This window comes from Rhinolophus hipposideros, assembly GCF_964194185.1.
Source record: "Rhinolophus hipposideros genome assembly, chromosome: 16".
Taxonomy (NCBI): Eukaryota; Metazoa; Chordata; class Mammalia; order Chiroptera; family Rhinolophidae; genus Rhinolophus; species Rhinolophus hipposideros.
Window position 1 is genome coordinate 29248877 of NC_138062.1, and position 27682 is coordinate 29276558.

Consider the following 27682-nt stretch of genomic DNA (forward strand, 5'->3'; position numbering starts at 1 on the left):
CTTTCTGGAGAAAACAACCAAAAGGTGCACAGTCCTTCTTCAAGTGTTGGGGTCCACTTTTCCCCAAAGAGAAGACAGTAATGATGGTGAAATCGTGAAAATTTGGTTCCTATGGAGAAGCAATTGGAAACAGCCCAAATTTATTGCTCATCTAGGCAAGGTTTCGTTTGTGGTTTATTTCACTTGTATTTCAACTATGTGGTTAGAACTTTAGTTTTGCTTTTGGTACTTATTTACATTCATGTGCACTGAGCCTAAGAATAGTGTCTTTTAAAATGAGACTCTGCATATTTAGCTAGATATAGGAAGGTTACACAGAACCAGTTTCCTGTTAAATAATTATGAATTTTGACAGTTATCCTTGCTTCTTCCACTCTCTCTTCTGTTTGTGTTTTCTTATTGTCTGTTTTCTCAGAATAGCATAATAGAGGTGACACATGTGCAATAGTCATTCCTCTACTACAACAGCTTCATACAGTGGACTTAAATAAAGGATACTCTGGAACCCCTTCTTTTACAGGTATGGACAGTGAGGCCCAGAGAAGGGAAAGAACGTGTCCAAGGTCACATAGTGACTCCAAGTTCAGTGTTTTCTTCACGCCACAACCAGCCTTAAATAGGTACTATTTAAACAAAGCCTCCGGAGAATGAAGGGAACAGTGCCCACAAATGAGGAGGGAGAGAAGCAACTTGATAAAATTGTACTTAGGGACTCAAAGTGAACCTACTGCCAGGAAATTTTTCAATGTCCTCAGAGGTAAAACAAGCCAGAGTGGGTGTATGCACATGTGAGTGAGTGAGTGAGTGAGTGTGTGTGTGTGTGTGTGTGTGTGTGTGTGTGTATGTGTGTGTGTATGAGAGAGAGAGAGAGAGAGAGAGAGAGAGAGAGAGAAGAGAGAGAGAGAGAGAGACTTCTACTGCATTCATTCTGTGTCTGATGCAGAATTGAATGCATTAGAAATTACCAACGTCCTGTTCTCTTCCCCTAGCTCTTCTCTTTTAGTCAGAATCTCATTTCACCCTACCTTGCTTCATACCATTAATTCCTCCCAATATTTTTCTTGTTTTCCTTTCATTTCTATCCCCTACCCCCAGACTCAGGCAACACTAACAGGAAAAAAAACCAAAATGCTTAAATTAGCTAAGTTCTTTAAGGGGCATTTTGATCAACTTTGGTTTATTACCCACTTAAACATGGGTAATAAAATAAAATAAAATAAAAATAAACATGGGAAATACTTGGTACATAGGAAGCACTAAATAAATATTTTTTAAATGAATGGAGTGTACCTTTTAAACATGTCTTAGAAGATAAGATTAATAATGGCAGAAATTATATTCGTTCATTCAACAAATATTTGAGTCTTTACTATGTGCCAGGCACTGTTCTAGGTGCTGGAGATATATCAGGAAATAAAATGGGCAAATTGTCTGCACACCCAGGGCTTACACTCCAGACAGTGAATGGTGTAGTGGAAATTACTCTGGAATTAGAGTCAGACTGCCTGAATGTTTGGATCCTGCTCCAGTACTTCAGTGTGACACTGAACAAATCATCTAACATCTCTGAGCCTCAGTTTATCCACGTATAAAATGAGAACATGAAAATCCAGAGTTCATTGTTAAGAATTAAATATGATGATGCATATTCCTCTACAGACACTTAAGCATCTATACAATTTTTTTTTAGAGTATTTATTGAAGACAATTAAATTAGAAATCAGTACCAGTATTTACCTGGGCCAAGTCTATTTAGTTTTGGGGGAACAGATGCCACCTTAACTGATAAACTAATTCCCATTCTTGTCCCCATTGACCAATCACCACGAGGGTTCTATCCCACTTTTCTTCAAGAGTCTTTGGTAAAATCTGTTTCCTCCCCAGAAAGGTAACTTAAGAGTAAAATAAGGAACAGGAGATTCTTAATAAAATGATGGAATGTTGATGACATTTAGGATTTGGTTCCTTTTTTTTTTTTTTAGGGTTTAAGTATGTTTGGTGTTGGCAGCATTTCCTGACCAACGTATTGGACATTGCACTGTCTCAAAGGAGCAATTCAAACACAGTTTAGAAGTAAAAGTGAAACAAGGGCCTTCAAATCCCCAAAGGAAAAGAGCTATGTTTTCTGTGTTAACACATCAGCTGAAGTGGGCAGCATTAGAAGTGCAGCCACCGGACATAGATACAGTAGAGGAGGCATTGGGATGACATGATTTTCTCTGCCCCTTCTCCCCCAGGTGAGTAGGCAAGTAAAATAAGCAGATATTTTCATAACGTACTTTATCAGAATTTGAATCCTCTCATGTTGCTCCCCTAAGCTTGCCAAAGTTAGTGAGGCATAAGATGACATTAATACTACCCCGACGGAGTCTGCAATACATGTTTTCTTTGGGGAGGAATGATTACTGAGTTTGCCTAAGATCACACTATTAAATAAAATTCAAACTAAATCCTGATCCTCCAGATTTCTAGTTCGTTGGCCTTTACATAGCCTTAAATTCACTTAAACAAACAGAGTAGAATTCACTTTCCCTCAAGAAATATCTTATTTTAAGCAAATCAAAATAGGGAGAAGAAACAAATCTCCCATATACACGTAAAAAAATTCCGAATACTTTATGCAGACACTCCGCCCTCAAGAAGAGGGAGCATAACCGCTCCACTCCTTAAGTGTGGGCTTTGCAGGACGACTTCCTTCAAAGAGGACCGTATGGAAAGGAGGGAAAAGGGTAACTTTACAGTGGAGGATCCTGACAAACACTCCCCCAGCCAAGTGATCAAAATCAACATCAATTGTCATAAATCATGTGGATAGTATGTACCTTTGATGTGATGTGATGAGAGCTTTAATTCTGTGATCTTTTTCCCCTAAACCCATAACTCTAATCTATTCATGAAAAAACCAAACAGACCAATCTCAATAGAAGAGATTCCTAGGGAATACCTGATCTGTACTCCTCAGAACCTGACCAGCACTCCTCAAAACTGTCAAGTTCGTCAAAAACAAAGAAAGTCTGAGAAACTGCCACAACCAAGAGAATCCTAAGGAGACACGATGACTAAATGTAATGTGGTCTCCTGGATGGGATCCTAAAACAGAAAAAGGACATTATGATAATAACTGAGACAATCGAAACAAAGTCTAGCCTCCAGTTACAAATATTGGTTCATTAATTGTAACAAATATTTCATACTAATGTAAGACAAGAGAAGAAATCGAGTGTGGGTTATATGAGGACTCTCGGTACTATCTTCTCAACTTTTCTGTAAACCTAAAGTCTATTTTTTAAAAATCAACCATAAGTGACAGCATAAATTCTATAATAAAAACAACTTACCAGATGTCACTTTTTCTGCTTCAGCTCCAGGAGTCCACAGTGGAAATGGTAGCAGTTTCTTTGCCTTAGTATAGAAATGGGGAACCAGCTGGGGTGGACAGCCCTTTGTCACAGTCACAGTCACATTTACACAAGCAGAAGTGAAACTAATTTGCCAGCGGAGGGTTATTTGCGGACAATATCCTCCCTCAGACATTGATTCATGCTATTTCCCCCTTTCATTTAACCTTAAATTGTATGTGAATTGGGGATCTGACATTCTTTGCTGCCCTATTCCTACAAGCAGGCAGATGTTAGTCATGTTTCCTTCCCAAACAGCCTCAGCATCCACCTTGCAGCATGTTTTCTTTGAGGGTGAAAGTAATTTTGATGGATCTGACTTACTCCAGCAGATATGAAACAAGTCCCAGTCGCAAAAAGGACAAAATACTGTTTCTCCACCCCCAAATACAAGACAACTGGGAGAAATGGGTGACATGAGGTGGTGAAGATAACTGGATTCTTGATACAAAGTCGTGAAATTCATCGAAAACCAAACAACCTTGTATTGTGTGATTGTATACATGAGTGCCACACAGTTTTAAATAACTCCTTTTGGAATTTAAATTCTACACCCATATTTTAAAAAAACAAAACAGAAAAACAAATATTTGTAAAATGATGCCAAGAAGAGAAGAAAGTAGAACTTACTCCACCTTGCTTACTCCAAACAATCACATCAAGTACAGGGAAAAGGATGTTTTTTTAAACTTTCAACTTCAGGTAGTGTTTGACCTTCAAAGGCAATTCAGTTATTACTAGGATAACCCTCAGTAACTGTACGTTTATGTTTTTAGTTCAAAGGGATGATTCAATAGGCAAAGAGGTCAAAAAGAATTGAAGGTAGATATTTAGACTGTGGTCTTAAAAATTGCTTTCAACTTTTGGCAAGATGGTATGCCTTATTCATAAGAAAACCATAGAAATATCAATAGAAAGTTCAAACCAAAGAAAATCAACGTGAATATATGATCATTAGCATTGGATCTTATCTGGGCAAAACCACACCAATAGTTGTATTCATCTTACACGTGCTTAGCTCTCCCTCTACTGGCTGCTTCTTGCTTCAACAGTTAGCTGTATATATATATTTTTAAACTTTTATTTATTTTAAGTGTGTTTTTCCAGGACCCATCAACTCCAAGTCAAGTAGCTGTTTCAATCTCGTTGTGGAGGGTGCAGCTCACAGTGGCCCATATGGGGATCGAACCGGCAACCTTGTTAAGAGCACTGTGCTGTAACCAATTGAGCTAATCAGCCGCCCCAGTTAACTGTATTGTTAATCAGAGACATTACTAAAGTACCTAATCATTAAAATTCATTGTGATCATGTTGAAAGCTGCCTGGGTTCTTTATGATGTTCCCTGACAGCTGTCTTTGGACACCTGAATGCCAGGTCTGTTACAAATGTGGGCAAACCACCAGGCTGAATTGTCATTGCACTCACTGGAAACATTGAAGTAATTGAGAATGTCCACCGAGCTCCACCATCACACCCCACTACCTGTCAGAATCTGCACTCACATGCTCCGTCTTCCAGTCTGTTAATAGATGAACTATCCCTGTGCCCATCAGAAGCGAATCCCTTCTCTTGTGCACCAGATTGCATCCCCTTTCCCAACTGAAGGGCTAAGGCAGAGTACTTTCCCTTCTTATCTTAATTCAGCAGCTTTTCACTCTCCATTGGATTACTCCCGTAGATGTACAAACTTGCTGTTAACTATTCCATTTTAACAAACACATACTCCCTTTGACCCCAGTTTCCCTGCCAGCTACTACCCCATTGTTCTTTGTGGCAAAACTCCTCCAAAGAGTTGTCTAAACTCACTGTCTCAAAATCCTCTCCTCTCAATCTATCGTAAATCTAGTCAAGCTTTCCCTTCTACCATTCCATGAAACCGTTCTTATTAAATTCCCCATGATACTCATCAATTTTCAATCCTCATCTTACTCGACTCACAATAGGATTTGATCCCGTGGATTACTCCCTGCTCCTTAAATCACTTTCTTCACTTGGCTTCCAGGTAATCTCACTCTCCTAGTTTTTTCCCCCACCTCCCAGGAGGTACCTTATCAGCCTTCTTTGCTGGTTACGCCTCTTCTCAATCTGATAATAATAGAACACCTCAAAGTTTAGTCTTTGGTCTCTTCTCTTTCTTTTCCACAGTCATCCTGTTTCATAGCTTTACATTTCACCTCTATGCCTCTAACTCTCAACTGGTATCTCTAGCCCCGATCATTTTCATGTCTTACTGCTCACTAAGCATCCTGAACACAACATGTCCACGACACGCCGCCACTTAAAACCCCACTCCACCTACAGTCTTTTCCATCTCAGTGAACAGCAATGACACGATTCCAATCCCTCGCTCCAAAAGCTTCGGTGTCATCTTGGATGTTTATGTCTGTCTTTCTCTCATACCACACCTCTGATCTGTCAGGAAGTCTTATACAAACTTTCAAAATATATTCAGCATCTGAACACTTCTTACCACCTCCCCTGCTTACTACACTGATTCAAGTCCTAATCGTCTCTGGCCTTGGTCAGTGGTTCCCAAACTTTGCTGCCCATTAGAATCACCCAAAGAGCTTTTAAAAATACTTATGCCTGGCTCCCACTCCTGGATATTTTGACTTAATTGGTATAGGATGTGATTGGAGTACTGGGATTTTTCACTACTCCCCAGGTGATTCTAACGTGCATCAAAGTTTGGGGATCACCTGCACTGGTGTGATAATAGCCACCTATCTGACCTCCCAGGCTCTTCCCTTCCCCCTAACGTCTATTCTCAACACAGAAAATAGAGAACTTTACATTATAAGTCAGATCATCTCTCTGCTAAGAAACTTTCCAATGGCTCCCCATGTCACTTAGAGCAAAGGCGTTATAATGACCTACAAGGTCTAACAAGAGCTGTACTGCGCCCCAACCCACCCTAACCCACCCCATCACTGCTCTGAACTCTGGAATGAACTTAGAAAGAGTCTGGAGTCTTTGCTAGAAATAAATGATAGAGATTTAGTCAAGGATCTTAGAGTTTGCAAACTAGAAACACAACTAGGCAAAAACCCAAAAGTGTTCCAAAGAAGAAAGAAAACTTAAAAGTTCTTATAGCAGAAAGTACATTCTTGAAAATGATTATTCCTGTATTCTTAGCTCTAGGATTGGTCCAAGACAGTGATTAGTCAGATGTCAGGCACTCAGGAAGATAGGTGCCTGGTGGTCTGGTCACATCCAGTGGTCTGAATAATGGATGTCAGGTGGATGTATACAGGAGTCCTTCATTGCGGGCAATCAGATGGCCTCAATATATGAGTTCTTCAGGGGGTAATTAGAGGGTTACCTGGAGGTTTGGATGTGTAAGCAGGCATTGACACAAGACTGGAGAGTTCAAAAACGTTAAGATCCCAGGTTACTTAGAACAAAAATGAAGTCTTTTCTCAGACCTCAACTTTCAATAATTTTAGCTGCTTGTTTAAAATGACTCTATTTTATATTTTCCCTACTGCACCCTTTCTTCGACCACTTCCCCTCACTCACTCACCACTGACACTATCCTCTTTACTTTCATTGATAACACCAGGCATCCTCTTACCATAGGACTGTTGTTGGAGCCAACTGAGGCCATGTTCTTAGGTCCAATGTCATAGAAATGAGCATACCCGATAAGAAGTTCGGCAAGCAAAGCTTTATTGAGAGATAGTTAGTGCACCAGGGAACCAGCAAGAAGGAAGGAGCTGGATGGTTACTGGATAGGATTGTGTGAGGGTTTTTTACAGGTTATTCCGGGAAGGATAGGAGACCAGAGAGGGGAAGCTGGTGGACTTTCCCATGATGGTTGTCTCTGTGGTCAGCAAGCAATGTCTTTATCTTATGGTCAGCAGGTGTCTGCTCAATTTTGTCCCATGACAAGGTATGGGGACAGAGTCCCAGAGAGCAGTTTCCAGGCTCTCGGCCTCACGTGGAAAGGTGCTGGCTCGGGTAGTAGATGGCCATCAGCTGTAATTGGATGGACATCCGCTGTGGCTGGGTGGCCATCAGCTGTTACTGGTTAGCCATTAGCCACTGATATAACTGCCGTGGCTATGCTGTGGGGGTTGGTTGGTTGGTTGGTTGGCGAAGAAGCAACTGGCAGATTGCGGATCGTGTGGAGCCTTCTTCCTGTATCTCCAACCCAGTCGCCAGTGAGACTAGTGGTATGAACCCCCTATCCATGGCTCCATTGCTGTTCCTTTTTGGCCTCACCATATCTTGAGTTCTTATGCAGGGAGCAGGACCAGAGACCCCGCATGACACAAGGTTTTCTTTCAAGTTCTGTAAAAATAAACTTACACAGGAGTTTTACAATCTCTAATTTCTTTCCCTTTCTTTCTTTTTTTCTTTCTTTTTTTTTTTCACAGTGCTTGACTTCATGAGAACAGAACATGCTGGTTATTTTTTCAAGGTTTGCTGATTACATTGTGTTTTTTCCCCTTCTTAGCTATGTACATTCAGGAAGTGAGCAGCAGGTAGTTAATGAATGTCTCAGGCTTTTCCCCTTTGCATTCCTGACCTTATACACAAGATGGAGTCTAGTTTTAAAATGAAATCCCTCTTGTTATCCCTATGCTAGCTGAGGACGTTTGTGCTAAATGTTCCCTCTACCTGAAATACCCTTAGATACCTGCAGAGCAAGTATTAACTCAAATATCACATTCTCAATAAGGTCTACTTTAACCCCTATTTAAAATTTACCACCTTGCTCTTTCTCTTGTGTGAGGTAAGAGTGATGAGGTGGATGATGATGTCTTCTATTAAAAAAATTCAACTGAGTAAATTTGATCGAATTGGTTTTATTAACTGATTCATGAATCTGGCAGCATCCCATCTAGCAACTAGAAGGGCTCTCCAAGGGGTTGTACAAAAGGGAAGGTTTTTTATAGGAAGAAGGGTGGAGCAAGGGAGCTATTAATAAAAGGGAAATATTATTTTTAGACCAGGACCTCCTTTTTTGGAGGGAAGGAATGGCAAGGTTTTTATTACACGGTTTGTCTCTCTTTTTCTGTAGGGGATGAAGAGGGCCCATGTGATAGATTACCTTCCTGGTGCTTGACTAGAAAATTCCAGACTGGTTGATTAAGATGGTATTTCTAGGAAAAGTTGAAAGAGCAGTTAGGCCAGCTATTAAATCTACGTTTGGTATCATGGATTATAAGAAAAATGATGCCATTTTGGGCCTGTAGTTTTCTCTTTAACACTTCAGATAATCCCAGAAGAGATTAAGAAGTTTATTCACACATGATTTGCAAATCAGGGATATATATCCCTTGGTATGAACCAAAGACATGTTCCAAAGTGGAGAGGATAGGACTGGGTTTTTAAAGGCAAAAGTTGAAGTAGCTGATGATCCCAGCGATCGGTTGCTAGGGGAAAACAACACCACAAACTTACATTATTTTCTGATTTGGGGGCAACTGGAGTTTTCAACAGTTGGCTGACTCACTGGTGAGCAAGTGGGGCTGTGACACAAGAATAGTGGGTAACATGGGATTAGACCTTTGCAGTGTCCTAATTCTAGCTCAGGCTTGTAGGACAAAAGCTTTTGGGTTGCTTATCAACAGAAATCAAACAGCACAGAGACACTGTTCCGCAGGCAGTTTCCAAGTCCAAGGAGTAGAGTCATGCTCGTAAGCAGCCTCAGAGTTCAAACTGCAAAAATCCAAATGCTGGGCCACAAATCGTGATATTACAATTCTTGTAAGTCCTCATAAGCAAGAGTAGGAAAAACAATAGGTTTGGACATGTTAAGTTTGAGATGCATATGAGACACCCAGATGGTAGTACACCAATAGTTGGAGGTGAGGTAGAGAAGGAGTCCACCAAAGAGACAGAGAAAAACAGGAAAAAAACCTAAGAGAGTGTGCTGAGTCCTATCATGAAAAACTTTTCAAGGAAGCTTTGTCAATTGGTGGTAGGATGACAGTAAGGACAGGTAAACACTGCATTTGGCCTGATGGGGAGTCACAGACGTGGCCAGGGCAGTTTCAGGCTTGTGGTGGGTCAAAGTCTTGGAGTCACCTCCGGAACAAAGAGGACTAGGCTGGCTTTCAGGAGCATGGCATCTCAAGTCCTGCCTTTCAACTCTACAAAACTTGGTGCATTTTCCCGGAGGAACCTCCATAGCTTTCATGATGGTTATCGATGGCACGTGCCTTTCATAGGAGACCAACTGGCGTCAAAGCCCCGCGCCTCAAATTGTTGCTTGATTCCTCCATGGCCTCTTCCAGGCTCTGAATTTAATTTCCATCCCACTAGCAGGCTCGTTTTCATGCGAGCTCCCACTCGTGCTGCGGCGCAGCCTCGGGTATTTACAGCCCAGCCACGCCCACACTTCAGGCTCTCAGGCGCAGCCCTCTCTCTAAGCTTCATCCCGCTGCTGCACCGCCCATCTCCAGCTTTCTCCAGCCCAGCCGTGGGGCTGCAGCGTTTCCCCGCCTCCTGCGGCTGCGCGCCTGCGCCGCTGGGCGGGGACGGGGGGGGGGGCGGCGGGGGGGAGGCGGCGGGGGCGGGCCTTCGCGCGCACCGCCTTCTGGGAGCAGCTTTACGACCTAGTGACGGTCCGTTTACACCAGGCCGGGGTTGCTTTGTGGCCGTCTACTTTCCCCGAGGTCCAACGTGGTGTCCCTGTTAAGTGTGGTGGCCGCAGCGACGACGGAGGAGAAATGAAGCAGAAGCGCAAAGGTGCGGAAAGGAAGGAGTGGCCGAGGGTTGGGGTGGTCGGGATGGGGCGCACACCTGAGCGGTCAGGTGCGGACCCCGGTCTCGCCCGCGGGGATCGCTGCCTGAGCCGGAAGCTCCGCCGCTTGGAGGCTGTGGGCTCCAGCCCTGCTGTTTCGTCTGCCCCGGGTGCCGTTCGAACCCACCTGCCCCTGCTCCCTCCCTTTGGGGCAGTCACGGGGTGTCTTTTGCATCAATGGCGAGCAGAGCTCTGTTCTAAGGTAACGCCCTCCAAGTAGGTCACGGGGTCGGTGGATTTCACGCGTTCTCCCTAATTTGCTAAGATTTGTTTTGGGAGAAACCCTACTTTTCACGTAGGGTTTGTTTTTCTTTTTCTTTTTTGATTGACTTTTTTTTTAAGTCGTAAATTTAAAAGAAAAACTCCGAATTATTCTTGGATTTCGATGGGACAGTGAGGCTCATTGGTATTGCCTCCTGGATTAGCACGGAGCGATGCCGTCTTTAGTTTTAAGAGAGGATGCAGTCACATTTCAGGTATTTTCTCAGGTTTTAGTGCAGCCAAGTCTAATAATAATGATGTTTCTGATCATGCGAGTGACCTTTTATTGAGCGTTTGCTAATAATTCTGAAGTTGATATCCTCTCCATTTTACAGACGAAGAAGCTGAGATTCAGAGAGTTAAGGAACTTTTCCAGCCCTGAATTATTCTCAGGCAGTGGAACTGCCTGCTTAGGTTGGCTCTGAACTCAAAAACATTTTTTAAAGTTTTTTTTTAACCTGTTTTTAGTTACTGCATCGTGAAGGAACAGCAACTGCAATTTTTTTTTTTCCAGCAACAGGTCCAAGTGCCTAAATTACCTTCAGTTGTTGGGTGTCCCCAAATTAATTGTCACCTTCTCCCTTTAACTTCTCAGTCTGTCCAGCCAGACAGCTTTACACTTCTGACTTGATCTATGTATCGCCAAACCCTGTTAGGTCTTAGAAATTACCTTCTCTTGAAGTAGCTTATTCCTCATCTTTCTGGCCGCCATCCTCCAAACCCACCTTAATAACTAATATTTGAATAGTACTTTGGCTTTCATAGACATCATTTCAGTTGGTCCTCACAGTGGTCTTGTGAGATGTGTACATATTGTTCCAATTTTGCAGGCAAAGAATTGGGGCTTAGAAGTCATTGATCTTCCCATTATCTCACAGCCAGTAGGGGTTGAGAGGTAGGGAAGGAGCTTAGCCAAGTTTTTTACTTTAAATTTTGTGCGTTGTTTCCCCCCCACAGTGTTGCCTTTCAAGAGTGATTTACTTAATATCCAGACTTTATGTATTATTTTCACCTACTGAATCATCTTTGTATCTTCTTTTTCTTTTGTATACTTATTTTCTTTCAACACTATTTGCATGTTTTTAACTCCCAAACTTGAAAATCCATAGTTCTCCACCGTCTATTGCATTCCATTTAAATGCTTTTGCCTAGTAGCCAATGTATCCTGTATTCTGTTCTTTACCAAACCCTGTCAAAAAGCCTGTATTCTGGTTTTGACAATGCTCCTTCACACAAAGATAATTTCTATACCTAACATTGTTCCTTCTGGATTACCCTGTGTTGTGCTTGTCCAAATCCTGCCCTTTCATTAAAGACCCCTGTGCCTTTTGATCCATGAAGCCTTTTATTACTACTTACGTCTCTAGTTTATTCCTGATACACTCGAGGGCTATCCAGGTGGGTTTCAAATCTTTATTTTTAATCACTTGAATCCCGTCTTTACCTCCAAATAAATTCTTATGTAGAACCTCAGTATTAAATAGGTGAAAACTGAACTGCTTTGGTTGAAACGGAGACAGAGACCCTCCTTTTCACCCTCTCTCCTTTCCCCTTTCTTTACCTCCACCACCACCAACCCTAACTCTGTTACGTGGCCCTTCAGGTACCTTTGTAGAATTCTGAAGTGATGAGTTACATGGTTTGGGAAAACCTTTGATTATAGATGGTCTTTCCCCCCACCAAATTGTTTTGTATGTGTTGGCCTTGCCTCATTAAATTAGAGGTAGCTTGGTACAGTACAAAAAAGACAATGGACGTTGTGCAGAAAAGACGTAGATTTGAGTTTTAACTATGCCATTTACGATGGCATCATAGCTTGCCTTAATTTTTCACATCTGTAAAATGGGATAATAATTCCTACCTTACAGTGTTGCTGTGAGGTTTTGAACGAGAAAGTACGTGAAAGAGCTCTATAACTGCTAGACTTTCTCATCCAAGCTTCTCTCTGGTGACTTCAGTATCTTTGCATACCAGCTTTCCCTATGGACAGGAAGCATGATTGGTAGCAGCTCTCAAGCTGAAATCTCACTGCTTTTATTACTGGGGAGAGATTGGTGTGTTCTGCCTTGAGGAAAAGAGCTCAGATTGGCTTGGCTTGGATAGGTGCCCATCCTTGAACCAGTCAACTGTAATTGCAGGGATAGGGTCATGTAAGAACATGTCAGCTTCTGTGGTTGGTTGCCTTTTAGATGGGTAGAGGAGACTCAGCTGTCATAAGGTCGCAATGGTGGACAGACTATATCTTAGAGATGCATTAAGATCCTTGGACAAGTATAGAGCCCACATCTTTTCTGTTACAAAGTGGTCCCACGTTTCCCTGAAAATAAGACTGGGTCTTATATTAAGTTGTACTTCAGAAGATGCATTAGGGCTTATGTTCAGATGTCATCCTGAAAAATCATGCTGGGGCTTATTTTCCAGTTAGGTCTTCTTATTTTTGGGGAAATGAATTACATTGCTTTGTAACATACTTCTGCAAATACCTGAGTTTGAGTTTCAACTTCATCCCTTTGTAGCATTTTTATGGGACAGGCAGTTATTTCTTCTGTTCTATCTACTTCATTCTGTTCTGAGAATCAGATGAAATAATGCGTCAAAAAATAGTTATAAATCTGGAAATAAAGAGAAGCTATTTTAATTGCTTTGTTCCTTTCCAATTAGAATCTTTATCCTCAACTTCTCATTCTCGTGGTGTCTGTGCTTCTAAAGTGAGTTTTTCCCGTATACACTAGGTGAAGCCAGGTTTGTTTTAAATTAAAGATACAAAAAAATGATGAAATTGTAAACAATGGAGGTTTGGTCTTGTGAACTTGAGCTGTTCCTTCAGCATGGTTGGAATGATTTGGGAAGGAAAACTAACAAATTAAAAAATCTTTCCTGAATAATATGATGTTTTACATTGTTAACTATTATCTTTCCAGGAGACCTCAGCCCTGCTGAACTAATGATGCTGACCATAGGAGATGTTATTAAACAACTGATTGAAGCTCACGAGCAGGGGAAGGACATTGACCTTAATAAGTAAGTGGATCTATAAAAAAGAAGGCATTCTTGTTCTTAGGTCGTAGCTCTTTTACGAGATTATCAAATACTACACATTTTCCATCTCATGTTTTATTTTTCACTTGCGAATTTTGCTTTCTGCCCTTCCTGTCACTCATTTATGGCAAAATTGTCTCATAGCCTAATAATACTAATAGCTTCTAACATTTATTGGGCGCTTACTGTATTCCAGTCACTGTTAGTAGTGCATTGTATGTATTAGCTTAGTTGATCCTTCCAAAAACTGTATGAAGTATAGGTATTTATGTCACCCACATTTGACAAATGGATAATTTGAGACAAAGGTTAAATAGTTTGTCCAAGAGTAAGCAACTAGTGATCCGCAGAGTTGGGACCAGGAATTAGGCTATATGTCTCCACAGCCCATGTTCCTAGCTTCTGTACTACTTCACATCCTTCTGTTTCCTGTGTCTCAGCAGAAGCAGTAACTCTTCCAGGAGAACCCTCCCTTTGGGCTCCTTGATTTAATCCAACCCTTCCCTACTTTGGAAACTCCTTGGCATGTTCATCTACTTCTCTCTACAGTCATGTTCAGCTTGGACTAGGCTTCATCCCCAAATGAGAGGGGTCTTTCATCTCTACATTTGTATTTTTCACTGTATGGAGCTGCTCTAATGAAAGTGTTCTCTCCCCACCCCCAGGTTGTCAGTGATCTAATCACCACATGTATGACCTTTTTAAAGACCATATTCTCCATTTGAGATACTGGAACGTTTTACCCCTTCCTTGGAACATTGTGCTTATTTAATAAACATTTGCTAAAGGAATGAATAACTATCCTTTTTTGACTAGGAAGATATTTTAATGATTTTTTTCCACCAGGTCTAGAAGTTTTTTTTCTGTCTTTGTTGGCTGTACCCCCAATTATATCTTTTATTTCTAGTAAACATTTCTACTTCCTATGTGTTTTTGTCCTTCGCTTTAATTTAGACATCTAAAGCTAAAGCCAGCATCTTCCTTATAACCATCTCCTACTCAGATGTCCTCTTTGCTTAGTTGTGTTAACCTTCACCCAGGCTTGAAATGAGTGTCCTCTTTGAATCTTTTTCCTTACGTCCAATTAGGGTCTAAAGTTTACCCAGTGTCTTCATTACGACTCTTCACTTTCATTTCTACTACCAACTCCCTAGTCCATCCCTGTTTAAACTGAAGGCTAGACTACTGCGATAGTTTATGCTTTCGGTCCCTTTTAATCTCTTGCTGGATTAATTTCCCTTTGTTTCATCTTTTATCCCATCATTTCCCTGTGGAGGAACTTCAGCATATCCCCAGTGCTTAATGGAATTAAAAACAGATTCTTTAGCCCATAATGTAAGACCTCTTGGCTTTAATTCAGTCTTCTAACTTTTTAAACTTCTGTACCTTTACATTGAAAATCTTTTGCTTTCTGTCAAGTTGGTCTACCCATCTTTCTTAAAATATGTGTATTTTTGTTTTTGCATCTTCACATAAGCCAGGCTGACTGCTTACAGTGTCATCTCTGTTTTCACTGCATGTTTGAAGCCTACTCTTTTTTTCTGCGCCCATTTTCCATGAATATCTCCCCAGCATACATTGGGTTCCTCTCTTAAACTCTGGAAGCATTCATTGTTGTGTGACACATTTATTAAAATCTACACACATTTATTTTTGTGCATGCCTATCTGCAAACATAGAGCATGTAACAACATAGAGCATGTAACAACTATGCCTTATACCTTCTGATATATCAAGTACTTACCATGTTTCCCCAAAAATAAGACCAGGTCTTATATTAATTTTTGCTCCAAAAGACGCATTAGAGCTTATTGTCTAGCTAGGTCTTATTTTCCAGGAAACACAGTAGTCACAGATGTTATAGCCACTATTGTCATGGAGAAAGGATAGGGTAATGACAGGAGTTGATGATATGATTTGTAGATCATCATTTGGGAACTTGTCCTTGAAACACTGTGATCTTGATAATGCTAGATGCTTTACTTTCAGGGTAAAAACCAAGACAGCTGCCAAATACGGCCTTTCCTCACAGCCTCGCCTGGTGGATATCATTGCTGCAGTCCCACCTCAGTATCGGAAGGTCTTGGTCCCCAAGTTAAAGGCAAAACCCATCAGAACTGCCAGTGGGGTGAGTGATTTCATTCATGACATATCGGTTGCGTCTGTTCTGCCAGGAGTCCCTGCCTGCATGTAACACCCAGGTAGTGAGGTGGAGGTAAGCGATTCAGACTAGTAAAATCTGTATGTTATGATGCGTGCTAGAGTAGAGATGTGTATAGAATGCTAGGAGGGCATACATTGGGAACAATTCATTGTACTTAGAGGAGTTAATGATGTTTTGGTGTTTTTAAAAGTGTAGGTTGGAGGCTTGACTGTCACAATATGATAAATGTTGTTGGCCATCTTAAGCTCGTGGCTTTCAAAATAATTGATACTTTAAAAGGTGCTTTTAGAAGGTTGTTAATGGTGTGAAGTTGTTCTGTCTCATGTGGTAATTGTGAAACAGTGGACACAATCAGGAGCGCTGTGGGAGTCCCTGCAGTAAAAGGGAAGGCACAGTAGAAAGTGTGGAGTTTGCTTGCCAACACTTGTTTGTTGACTTATTGATGACGGCCAGTCTGACAGGTGTGAGTGATACCTCGTGGTTTTAACTTGCATTTCTCTGATGATTAGTGACGTTGAGCATCTTTTCATGTGTCTATTGGCCATCTGTATGTCCTCTTTGAAGAAATGTCTGTTCAGGTCCTCTGCCCATTTTTTAATCAGATTATCTTTCTGTTGTTAAATTGTATGAGTTCCTGATATGTTTTGCATATTAACCCCATATCAGATGTCTCATTGGCAAATATCTTCTCCCATTAAGTTGTCTTTTTGTTTTGTTGATGGTTTCCTTCACTGTGCAGAAACTTTCGTTTGATGTAGTCCCTTTTGTTTTTCTTTTATTTCCCTTGCCTGAGGAGACATATCCAAAAAAATGTTACTGAGAGCAATGTCAGAGTTTACTGCTTTGATTTTCTTCTAGAAGTTTTATGGTCCCAGGTCTTACATTTAATTTAACTCTTTAATCCATTTTGAGTTTATTCTTGTATATGGTATAAGAAAGGGGTCTAATTTCATTTTTTGCATGTACCAGTCCAATTTCCCTATGCCATTTATCGAAGAGACTGACTTTACCCCATTGTATATTCTTGCCTTCTTGGTCATAGATTAATTGACCACATGGGCATAGGTTTATTTCTGGGCTCTCGATTCTGTAGGTTGATCTATGTGTCTGTTTTTATGCCAGTACCATGCTGTTTTGATTACAATAGCCTTGTAATATATCAGATAGTGTGATAGCTTTAACTTTGTTCTTTTTTTCTCAAGATTGTTTTGGCTATTTGGTAATCTTTTGTGGTTCCATATAAATTTTAGGATTATTCTAATTCTGTGAAAAATGCCGTTGGTATTTTGTTAGGGATTGCACTGAATCTATGGATTGCTTTGGGTAGTGTGGACATTTTAATAATATTAATTCTTCTTATCCACAGGTGGTGCTTTGTTTTTATTATTTTATAGAGCATTTTTAGGTTTATAGGAAAATCGAGCAGAAAGGACACAGTTTGCATATACTTCATTTCCCCCTCCCCAGGTTGTTCTATTATTAATACCTTGCATCGGTTTGGTACATTTGTTACAGATGAACCAATATTGCTGCATTATTAATTGAAGACTAGTTTTTATATTAGGGTCACTCATAGTGGTGTACATTCCCATGGGTTTTACCAGATGTGTTATGTATTCACCTTAACAGTATCATATGGAAGAGTTTTAGTGCCCTAAAACTCCCCTATTCATCCTTTCCTCTGTTCCAGACTTCCGACAACCACTGATCTATTTACCATATCTATAGTTGTTCCTTTTCCAGAATGTCTTATGGTTGGAATCAAACAATAGATAGCCTTTTCGGGTTGGTTTCTTTCATTTAGCAGTACGCATGTAAAATCACATCTTTTTAATGGTTTCATAGTTCTTTTTAGCACTGAATAATATTCCACTGTCTGGATGCACCACAGTTTGTTTATCCAGTCACCTATTAAAGGACATCTTGGTTGCTTCCAAATTTTAGCAATTATTGACAAAGCTTCTATAAACATTTATATGAAGGTTTTTGTGTACTCATAAGTTTTCAGTTCATTTGGGTAGATATCTAGAAGCATGATTGCTGGAGCAAATGGTAAGGCTGTGTTTAGCTTTGTAAGAAACAAAGTGGCTGTACTATTTTGCATTCCCATCTGTGGCTGTGCTATTTTCTATCTCCCAATGAAGGAGAGTTTCTGTTGCTCCACGTGCCCGCCAGCATTTGGTCTTGTCAGTGTTCTGGATTTCGGCCATTCTGATAGGAATGTGTAATTCTAATAGGCGTGTGTAGTGGTGTCTTGTTTTCATTTGCAGTTCCTGAATGCCATAGGACGTTCAGTATCTTTTCATACACTTACTTGCCATCTAGCTGTGTGTCTTCTTTGTTGAGGTGCCTTTTCAGATCTTTTGCCCTCCACCTAATTGGGTTGTTTCTTTTTATTGTGAAATTTTAAGTCTTTGTATATTTAAGATACGTGTCTTTTATCAGAGAGGTGTTTTGCAAATATTCATTCTCTTAACAGTGATTTTCTCAGTGCAGAACTTTTCAAATTTTAATTTAGTCTGGCTTATCAATATTTTTCTTTCATGGATCATGCTTTTGGTGTTGTATCTAAAAACTCACGGCAAAACCCAATGTCACCTAGATTGTCTCCTGTATTATCTAGAAGTTTTTTATAGTTTTGCATATTACGTTTAGGTGATCCATTTTGAGTTTATATTTGAGGAGTTTTTGTTGTTATTAAAACACCATGATTGTTATTCTTAGTAGTATCACAATTATAGTAGCTGCCCACCAACAATTATTGCCCACCCGTTACATACCGGCCACTATACGGGTACATTTTCTAATTTCATCCTCACAACAGTTTTGAGGGGTGGGTATTTTACAAAATAGGAAAATACAACCGTAAGGGGCAGAGAAAAGATTCAAACCTACACCTCTCTGGCTGACTCCAAAGTCATTGCTTTTTCTACTTGATCAGTATTTTAAAACTATTTTATAAAACTACAGGGTTCCTTAGAAGTTTTTTAGGAGCTGCTATGGAGAATAACAGGGAAGCCACGGGAGCAGGTCCCATCTCTACTTCACCCAGGGCTGTTGCTTGTAATCTTTTATAAATTGAGGTTCTAAGTAAAATGTTCCTTGAAGAAGAGTTCTACTGCTTAAAAAAAATGTTTCAAAACTACTGCACATTGCTTTCCTGGCCCCCTACGTTCTCAGCTCGATTAACTCTTACTCAGCATGGTTGTTAGCCCCTTGGAAAGGCTTTCCTGCCTCCCCTGTCAGGGCTAATTAATTGCCTCTTTGGGCATTCCTAGTATTTTCTACATGCTTGTTAGCATGTGGTTTTAAAATACCCTATTTCTCCCTTCCCTGTTAGGTAGCATGATTTCAGAGGACAGAGGCAGTGCATTCATATTTTTGTAGTCTCAGGGCCCACCTGCTCTGTGTAGTTCAGAACCTGGCCTATATAGTAGACCCTCAGTAAAGTTTGTTGAATTAGATGGACTTCATCAGTGGTACATGTGGTTGTCTAGGGGCCAAGATCTGAGTGCTAGATGTGCTCACTGCTATTAGCGTGTTGCTGCTCCCAGGCCCTCTCCGTGGACCAAGCTAGGGAATGTGTATGTGTGTAAATATATATATATACGTATATATGTGTATATATGTGTATATATACATATATATGTATATATGTATATATGTATGTATTCATATCATAACACATTTGCATCTACATTTTTTTGTGTATCAGTCTAGATATATTGAAAACTATGAGTTAATAGCACCTTCAATTCCATCCAACCCACAGAATTCATTCTAATTCTCTCCCTTTCCATATTTATAAATTCCTTCTCTGACAGTAAGAAACCTGACTTGCATTCACCTTAGTGTGTGCTTTTATTTGACCAACCGCCCTTACATTCATGTAACCTATCTTCTATTTATGCCAACCCCTCCTTTCTCAAGCAGATACTGTCTTCACCCCACTTAGGCTCTGACAGACCCCATTGAGAACATTTTGCACACACTGAAGTTGAGCTCCTAGTTTAACAGTCTCTGCTTTAAATATTGAGACCTAGCGTGTCCATGAGGAGTTTGAGTTACAGAAGTTAGGTTTAGATATAATTTTATAGATTTACGTAATTTTTCCCCAGGTTATTTTAGTAAAATCAGAATAAGAATCACTGTGACGTTAAAAATTAATTTCTTATTTTGTACTTTATTGTAGAATACAATACAAACTAGTATTACAGTGCATATGTACATTTTAAAGATTTATTAACATTGACAAAAGATCACCCTTGTACCCATTGCTCAGCTTAAATACATCATCATAATACCTTTGAAGCCCCTTCTGTGCCACTCTCTGATTGCATTCCCTCTCCTTCCTTCTGAGAAATAACCATTCTGTGGAATTTTCAGTTATTCCATAATAGCTTTATATTAATCTTTCTTTTATAGATTGCTGTTGTGGCTGTGATGTGCAAACCCCACAGATGTCCACACATCAGTTTTACAGGAAACATATGTGTGTAAGTATGATGATTTAGGTGAGGTGTGTGTGTGTGTGTTTTAATTGAACTAATCAGTCCCCTAGAGCATTGATAAATGCATGCTGCTAATATTTGAAACTTTGATTTAATAGATTTATAAGTTCTTTGAAACAAGCAACCGTTATAGGATAATGCTTTAAAATGAAACATAGAAAGATTTTCATTTGTTGCAATATACAGTAAAAAATTACATAGGTTATAAAACTCAAATCAGTAGACATTCTGTTAACTTGATAAATGGAAATATGAGCTGCCTAAATTCCAAATGTCAAGAAATTTAAATGAATTTGGATCAGAAAAGTATCAAAATAAAAAGTTATAAATAACCTTCAGAAACTTATTAAATTGAGATAATTGGAAAAATTAGCGGGAGAATATGTATGATTCCAGGTAGGAAGATTAAATGGGTGAAAGGTTTTCTTAATCACCAGGAGAGCACTGTATCAATCCAAACTTAGGAAAACTTAGGTTCTGTTATTTGCCCCTAAAAGCCTAAACCTCTAAAATAATAGTGACTGTAATATTCTGAAAATGACTCAATGTTCATTTATACCAGGGGTGTCCAATTTTTTTTCAACGTTTTTTACCAAGGGCCATATTCGGTAAAATACACAAACAGCCGGGCCACTCACTCGAGCTGAAGTACATATTGCCTCACCTGGTTTATTTAAGTAAACTAAATATATTTTTGGAATTTGCTCCAGGCCAATTAAAAATGGATTGCGGCCCGCGGGCCGCAGTTTGGACACCCCTGCTTTATACATTTATCTTGTTCGAAAATATATTATTTGCAGATACTGCAAAGATAGACTCCTGTGTTAGGAGTTGAAAATGAAGCTTGTTTAACATCAGGATTTTAAGGAGACTGCAGATACTTAAACTAGACTGTTGAAGTAAGTTTCGTGTCTGACATTTTCGTTCTTTTGTTAACGTTCACAGGTACTGCCCTGGTGGACCTGATTCCGATTTTGAATATTCGACCCAGTCATACACTGGATATGAGGTAAAGTCATGTGAGGTTGTCCTAAGGAAGTGTTACATCGTACTTTACCTTTAGTGTGCTTTTATAAGTACTTACTGGCTTTCTGAAAATTTTTGTTTTTAAATTCTTTTCCTGATGACAAAGTTGTTCATTCACCAAATATTTGCTGAGTGTCTGCAAATATTGTTGTAGTCACTGGAGAAATACTTATGTAAGCACTTCTTGTTAATATTTGTCAAACACTATTCTAAGTGCTGTACAACTTGAAACCTTAACACAGCATTTTGAAGGTAGGCACTGTTACTATCCTGGTTTTATGGATCAGGAAACTGAGGCCTAGGAGCCTCACACAAGTGGCCCAGAGACACACTGCTAATACGTGACAGAGCCAGGTTTTAAATTCTGTGCTCCTTACCACTGCATTGTACTGCCCGAGTAGCAGTGAAAACAAGGATAACGTCCCTGGTCTTACGGAATTTACATTCTAAGAATGGGAGACAATAAAAAAACAAGAAAAAAATATCAGGTACTAGTCAATGCTAAGCAGAGAAGTCAAACTGAGTCAAATGTATTAGCTGGGTGGATAGTTTAGCTATGGTGGTTAGGAAGGGATTCTCTGAGGAGGTGCTATTTAAATGGAATTCTGAATGACAAGAAGGAGCCTCTCTCGCATCTCAGGAAAGAGCATTCCTAGCAGGGAGAATAGCTAGAACAAGGAGCCGTGCTAGGAACAATGTGGGGTATTCTGGAACATAGTGGGTAAGGGGAAGGATGAAATTGGATAGATAGGTGTCGTAGGGGTTTCTAAGCTAGGACAAGGCGTTTGGATTTTATTATAGGTGTCATGGGAAGCCATTAAGATTTAAAGCAGGGGAATGATGTAATCCAATATAGGTTTTTAAAAGATCATTTTATGGGAGGAAAGGATTAGAAGGGGGACAAGAGTGAAAACAGGAGACCAGTGAGAGGCTTTTGAAGAGGTCAGCAGCCAGCCTCTTCAGAAAAGGTCAGCAGCTAGCTAACTAGGTGACTGTTTCTTATATACGATTTTTTGTCTTCTTACCTGTTTTTCATAGTTCAAGTTTAAAAATTATTTTTACTCCAATTTAATTGTAATTTTTAAAAATCAGTTTTAGTGAGGCATAATTTAAATGCAATAAATTGCACCATAGTTCAAATTTTTAAAAATACAAAAGGAATTATTTAGTGAAAAGGTTCCCTTTCATTCCTGTCCTCTAGCTATCCCTTTCTGCTCCAGTCTCCCCCACCTCCCAACAGATAATCAGTTATCTCTTTCCTATACATCCTTCAAAGATATGAATGTCTAAGCACATATATATTCTTTATCGTACTTTTTTACACATAAGGTAGTGTATCAAAACGTTACACCTTGCTTTTTACATTTAACAATATATTTTAGAGAACATGTATCAGTGTGTTGTTTCGTGGCTGTAGAATATTCCATTGTATGAAAACATAAAGGCTTTTTTGTTAAGCCATTGCAAACTATGTTGTATTCAATGACCTTGTTTAAAGGCTATTTTACCAAATAAGTCTTTTGAATATGTATGCACATTTGTTTCTGTCAAGTAGTAAAACAATTTGTGTTGTTTCCATAAGTGTTTACATAAAAATAAATGTGATCCAAGAAGATGCCCTGCTGTTCACATACTTAATGACAGTGGGGCTGGAGACCAGTCAAATGCTATTCAGGACATTGTTTTGAACCCTGACAAGACTGAGAAATGATGAAAGGAGGAAAAGAGAATTTTGTTTTTAGTACAACTCTTTTCAAACTACTATTTAATTCAATGTGGGCCTAACAGGGTATTTTTCTCTTTTTTCCTTAGCCAACCTCCATGAGAGCTATTCGTGCTAGATACGACCCTTATCTGCAGACAAGACACCGAATAGAACAGGTAAATTTTTAAAAAGCATTTTTACATTAGATTTTTATTTTTAGTTAGAAGGCATTATTGGCTTGATTTTAGTTGAACCTGAAATGAGAACTAAAAGTGTTTTTCCCCTTTGTAAGTTTTTAATATTTATCTGAGGAAGGGAAACTATTTTCCAATACCTAGCAAGGTCAGACACACCACTTCCTATAGAGACTATTATTTTCTTTAAAGGTTTTATGTTCTTTACATTTCTTTCAATTTATAGAAAGTCATTTATGGTATGAAATTTAAAATATACATGTGTGGAAGTTCTTAGACAACAGGTGGATGGATTGAATATTAGCTTCTGTAAGCCAGGTAAGAAGTATTGTGACTGGATTGCTGCAGTGGGAATAGGGAATTGACTGCAGAGGAGTGTGAGGAACTCTTGGGAATTGTGAAATTGTTCTATATCATGATTGTGGTGGTGGTTATACAACTCTAAACATTTATCCAAACTTATCTTATTTACCCTTAAAATTAATCGATGTTTTTGTATGTAAATTATACCTTAATATAATTTATTAAAAACAAGTACTAGGTAAATGGCCTTGCTCTGTTCAAGTAATCTGAACATTAATACAGATTTTTTTTTCTTACAATTTTAAAGTTGTCTAATTAAAAGAAAAAATATGTGAGAATTGTCCGTAGTTTTTACAGTAACATCTAGCAGAGCAACTACAAAATCTCAAATGCAAAGTAGTACCAAAATTAGTGAGTCACATCTGTGTTTATTTACCCTGTTTCCCCAAAAATTAGACCTAACCGGACCATCAACTCTAATGCATCTCTTGAAGCAAAAATTAATATAAGACCAAAATAAGACTCGGTCTTACATTAATTTTTGCTCCAAGAGACGCATTAGAGCTGATGGTCCAGCTAGGTCTTATTTTTGAGGAAACACAGTATTATTATTAGTGAATACCAATCATTTCTAATTTTCATTTCACTATAACCCAAGCATATGTGGATCAGGATTGTCAGTTATAGGAAAGGACCCCACTTGGGGGGGCCTACGTCGTTTGGAAAAGTAAGTTGTAAACTGACCATCGCTTCAATTTCTTTTTTAGCCATGATATTTATATTGAATTCATTTCAAATGTTTTAATATAGTGTGAAATATTTATGTTTACCAAAAAGGAGCATGGGTTTTAAAAGATGTAGAAACTACCATAGAGCAGTGATTTTTTTTTCTTTACTATAAATTGCTAGAATCACTTGAATAACTTCTAAAACACATGCCAGATCTTTACCTCTGGAAGTTCTGATTAAGTCTGGTTTAGGGTTGAATCCCTCTGGCTGACATGCAAACAGTAACCAAAACTCAACTGCCAGGAGGGCAACACAACCTACACAAGGGACACACCTGCAACACCTGGCTCAGGTGACCAAGGAGACTGTGCAGCTGCGTCTCACAGGACTCCTACTACATAAGGCCAGTCCACCAATACCAGGAGACATGGCAGAGCTACCCGATACATAGAAAAAAACACAGGGAGGCAGCCAAAATGAGAAGACAAAGAAACATGTTCCAAATGAAAGAATAGAACAAAGCTCCAGAAAAAGATTTAAAATAGAAATAACTAATCCACCAGAGGCAAAGTTCAAAACACTGCTTATAAAGATGTCCAAAGATCTTAGGGAGAACTTCAACAAAGAGATAGGAAACATAAAAATGGAGATAGAAAACATGAAAAAGAACCAGTCAGAAATAAAAAATATAATAACTGAAATGAAGAATACATTTGAGGGAATGAACAGTAGATTAGATGAAGCAGAGGATTAAATCAATGATTTGGAAGATTGGTACTCAATGAATAAGGTAGCAGAAAACAATCAGAGCAACAAAAAGAAAAAAATCCAAAAAATGAGGATAGTTTAAGGGGCCTCTGGGACAACATCAAGTGTGACAACATTCATATCGTAGGGATAACAGAAGGAAAAGAGAGGGAGCAAGGAATTGAAAACCTATTTGAAGAAATAATGACGGGAAACTTCCCTAACTTGGCAAAAGAAATAGACATACAAGCCCAGGAAGTAGAGTCCCAAACAAGATGACCCCAAAGAGGCCAACATCAACACACATCATAGTTAAAATGCCAAAGGTTAAAGACAAAGAGGGAATCCTAAATGCAGCAAGAGAAAAGGCAATTAGTTAACTACAAGGGAGCTCCCATGAGACTGTCAGCTGATTTCTCAACAGAAATTTTACAGGCCAAAAGGAATTGGCAAGAAATATTCAAAGTTATAAAAAGCAAGGACCTACATCCAAGATTACTCTACCCAGCAAAACTATCATTTAGAATCAAAGGACAGATGAAGAGTTTCCCAGACAAGTAAAAACTAAAGGAGTTCATCACCACCAAACCAGTATTACAGGGAATGTTAGAGGCACTTCTTTAAGATTAAGGGGGAAAAATTAATATGAATAATAAAATGGTAGTAACTACATATCTATCAATAATCACTTTAAATAGATTAAATGCTCCAATCAAAAGACATAGGCTGGCTGAATAGGTAAGAAAACAAGACCCTTAACAGGTGCTGCTTCAAATGACTTCAGATAGAAAGACACATACAGACCGAAAGTAAAGGGATAGAAAGAGATATTTCATGCAAATGGAAACAAAGGGGAAAAAATGTGGTATAGCAATACTTATACCAGACAAAATGGACTTTAAAACGAAGTCTGTAACAAGAGATGAAGGACCCAGTAATCCCACTTCTGGGTATTTATCTGAAGAAACCCAAAACACTAAATCAAAGGGACATGTGTATCCATATATTCCTTACAGCATTATTTACAATAGCCAAGATATGGAGGCAGCCTGGGTGTTCATCATTGGATTAATGGATAAAGAAGAGGTGGTACATGTATACAATGGAGTATGACTCAACCATAAAAGGAATGAATCTTGCCATCTGCAACAACATGGATGAATCCAGAGGGTATTAGGCTGAGTGGAGTAAGACAGAGAAAGAGAAATGATTTCACTTAAGTGTGGAATCTAAACAAAAACAAGCAAAACAGGAACAAACTCATAGATACAGAGAACATTTTGAGGGTTCCCGTGTGAGAGGGGGCTAGGGGGAATGGATGATAAAGGGAAAGGGATTAAGAAGTACAAATTAAAAGTTACAAAACAGCATAAGGAATATAGTCAACAAAGACCTATACTATTTCATCCCCTAGCAGTAGAGACATAATATTTTATGAGTTATCAGTTGGACTTTTATTTATTTTTTGTGGGGGAAAAGCAGGCTTGAGGTACCACCTGTGCCCAGAATCTTCAGAATTGATTTAAAACTTTAAAGTTTTCCTTTAAACTGGTTTCTTAAGTTTTACTTCTAATCTAGTCTTCTTTTTCTTCCATTTGCCTGAAGTCCTGATTATGTTGGATACAATCATTTTTGTCTCCAAGGCTAACCACAGAGTCTGGCCTAAAATACACGCTCCATAAGTAGTTGCTTATTATATTACACATTGTATTATTATATCATATTTGCCTTTACTGCTTTCTAGTTTATATTCTGTGTGTTTTTATATTTCCACTTAAATTTGTAGGTATTAACATTAAGCTTTTTTATTATGTTTAATTCTCACTTTCCTCATTTGAGCTATAATTTTTTTTCTTTCAGACTCTGGAGTCTATTTTTTAATTCACAGAATTTGTTAAATATGTTTAATTGCTTCTCATTTTTAAACGGTACTGATGAAAACACTGCAAAATTTAGAAATTGGCAATACCCTTTTAGGGTGGTTGACTGTATTTTCTAATGCAGATGAATTTGTCTTTCAGTTGAAACAACTTGGTCACAGTGTGGATAAAGTGGAGTTTATTGTGATGGGTGGAACATTTATGGCCCTTCCAGAAGAATACAGAGATTATTTTATTCGAAATTTACATGATGCATTGTCAGGACATACCTCCAACAATATTTACGAGGCAGTCAAGTAAGAAATCCTTGTTTTATCACATTCTCCAAAGTGGTTGTCAGTTTGTCCTCCTAGCAGCAGCCTGTGAGAATTCCTTCTGCTCTACATCTGCATTTTAATTCTGTTTTGGAGGGTGGAGGGGTGAGATGGGATTTCGTTATTTTTAAATTTTGCATATTTCTGATGGGTTGTCAGGTTGAATACATTTTTCCCAGTGTGATTGAGATATATTGACACCCAGCACTGCGTGTATCAGTGTGTACAGCATAATGATTTGACATGCATGTATCATGATATCATGATATGTGATTACCACAATAGATTTAGTTAGCATCCATCATCTCATACGTCCCTAGTTCTTGTAATCACTTCTGTTTTGTGGGAAAGGATTTTCTGCATGGAAATAATCTTTTTTTTTTTTTTAAGAAGTATGGTTTGTTAACATTAGTATTCTCAGAGAAAGAATGAAGATCTTTTCAGCCTTAGGCTGTTCTAAACTGCAGGGGTGGTTTTGATTGGGCTAGTTGAGTTTTCAACTAAATATGGTCTTTTTTCTTGCACTCCCTCTCCTGCTGCCTTTAGGCTTTGTTCTGGCTTCTCTTTTTATATCGGGAAAGGGGTCATAAAGCTAATTATAAGGTTGTTCAAACAGTGCCTCTCTTACACAGCTTTTTGCGGGGTGGTAAGTAGGA

General features: G+C 39.0%; 2 protein-coding genes across 2 annotated transcripts in view; one reads left to right on the plus strand and one right to left on the minus strand.

Moving 5' to 3' along the window:
• NUGGC (nuclear GTPase, germinal center associated) overlaps positions 1-7006 on the minus strand; it is a gene marked incomplete at its 5' end in the record, with an annotated part of 40108 nt that extends 33102 nt beyond the window's left edge. The window contains one exon of the mRNA XM_081077361.1: positions 6974-7006. Within this exon, the coding sequence (XP_080933487.1) occupies positions 6974-7006 (33 nt within the window). The remainder of the gene's footprint in view (positions 1-6973) is intronic.
• Positions 7007-9685: 2679 nt separating this feature from the next.
• Positions 9686-27682, plus strand: part of ELP3 (elongator acetyltransferase complex subunit 3) — a gene marked incomplete at its 5' end in the record, with an annotated part of 76298 nt that continues 58301 nt past the window's right edge. Inside the window, 8 exons of the mRNA XM_081077362.1 lie at positions 9686-9721; positions 9813-10098; positions 13336-13435; positions 15443-15581; positions 20043-20113; positions 21074-21137; positions 22967-23035; positions 26854-27008. Of these exons, the coding sequence (XP_080933488.1) occupies positions 9686-9721; positions 9813-10098; positions 13336-13435; positions 15443-15581; positions 20043-20113; positions 21074-21137; positions 22967-23035; positions 26854-27008 (920 nt within the window). The remainder of the gene's footprint in view (positions 9722-9812; positions 10099-13335; positions 13436-15442; positions 15582-20042; positions 20114-21073; positions 21138-22966; positions 23036-26853; positions 27009-27682) is intronic.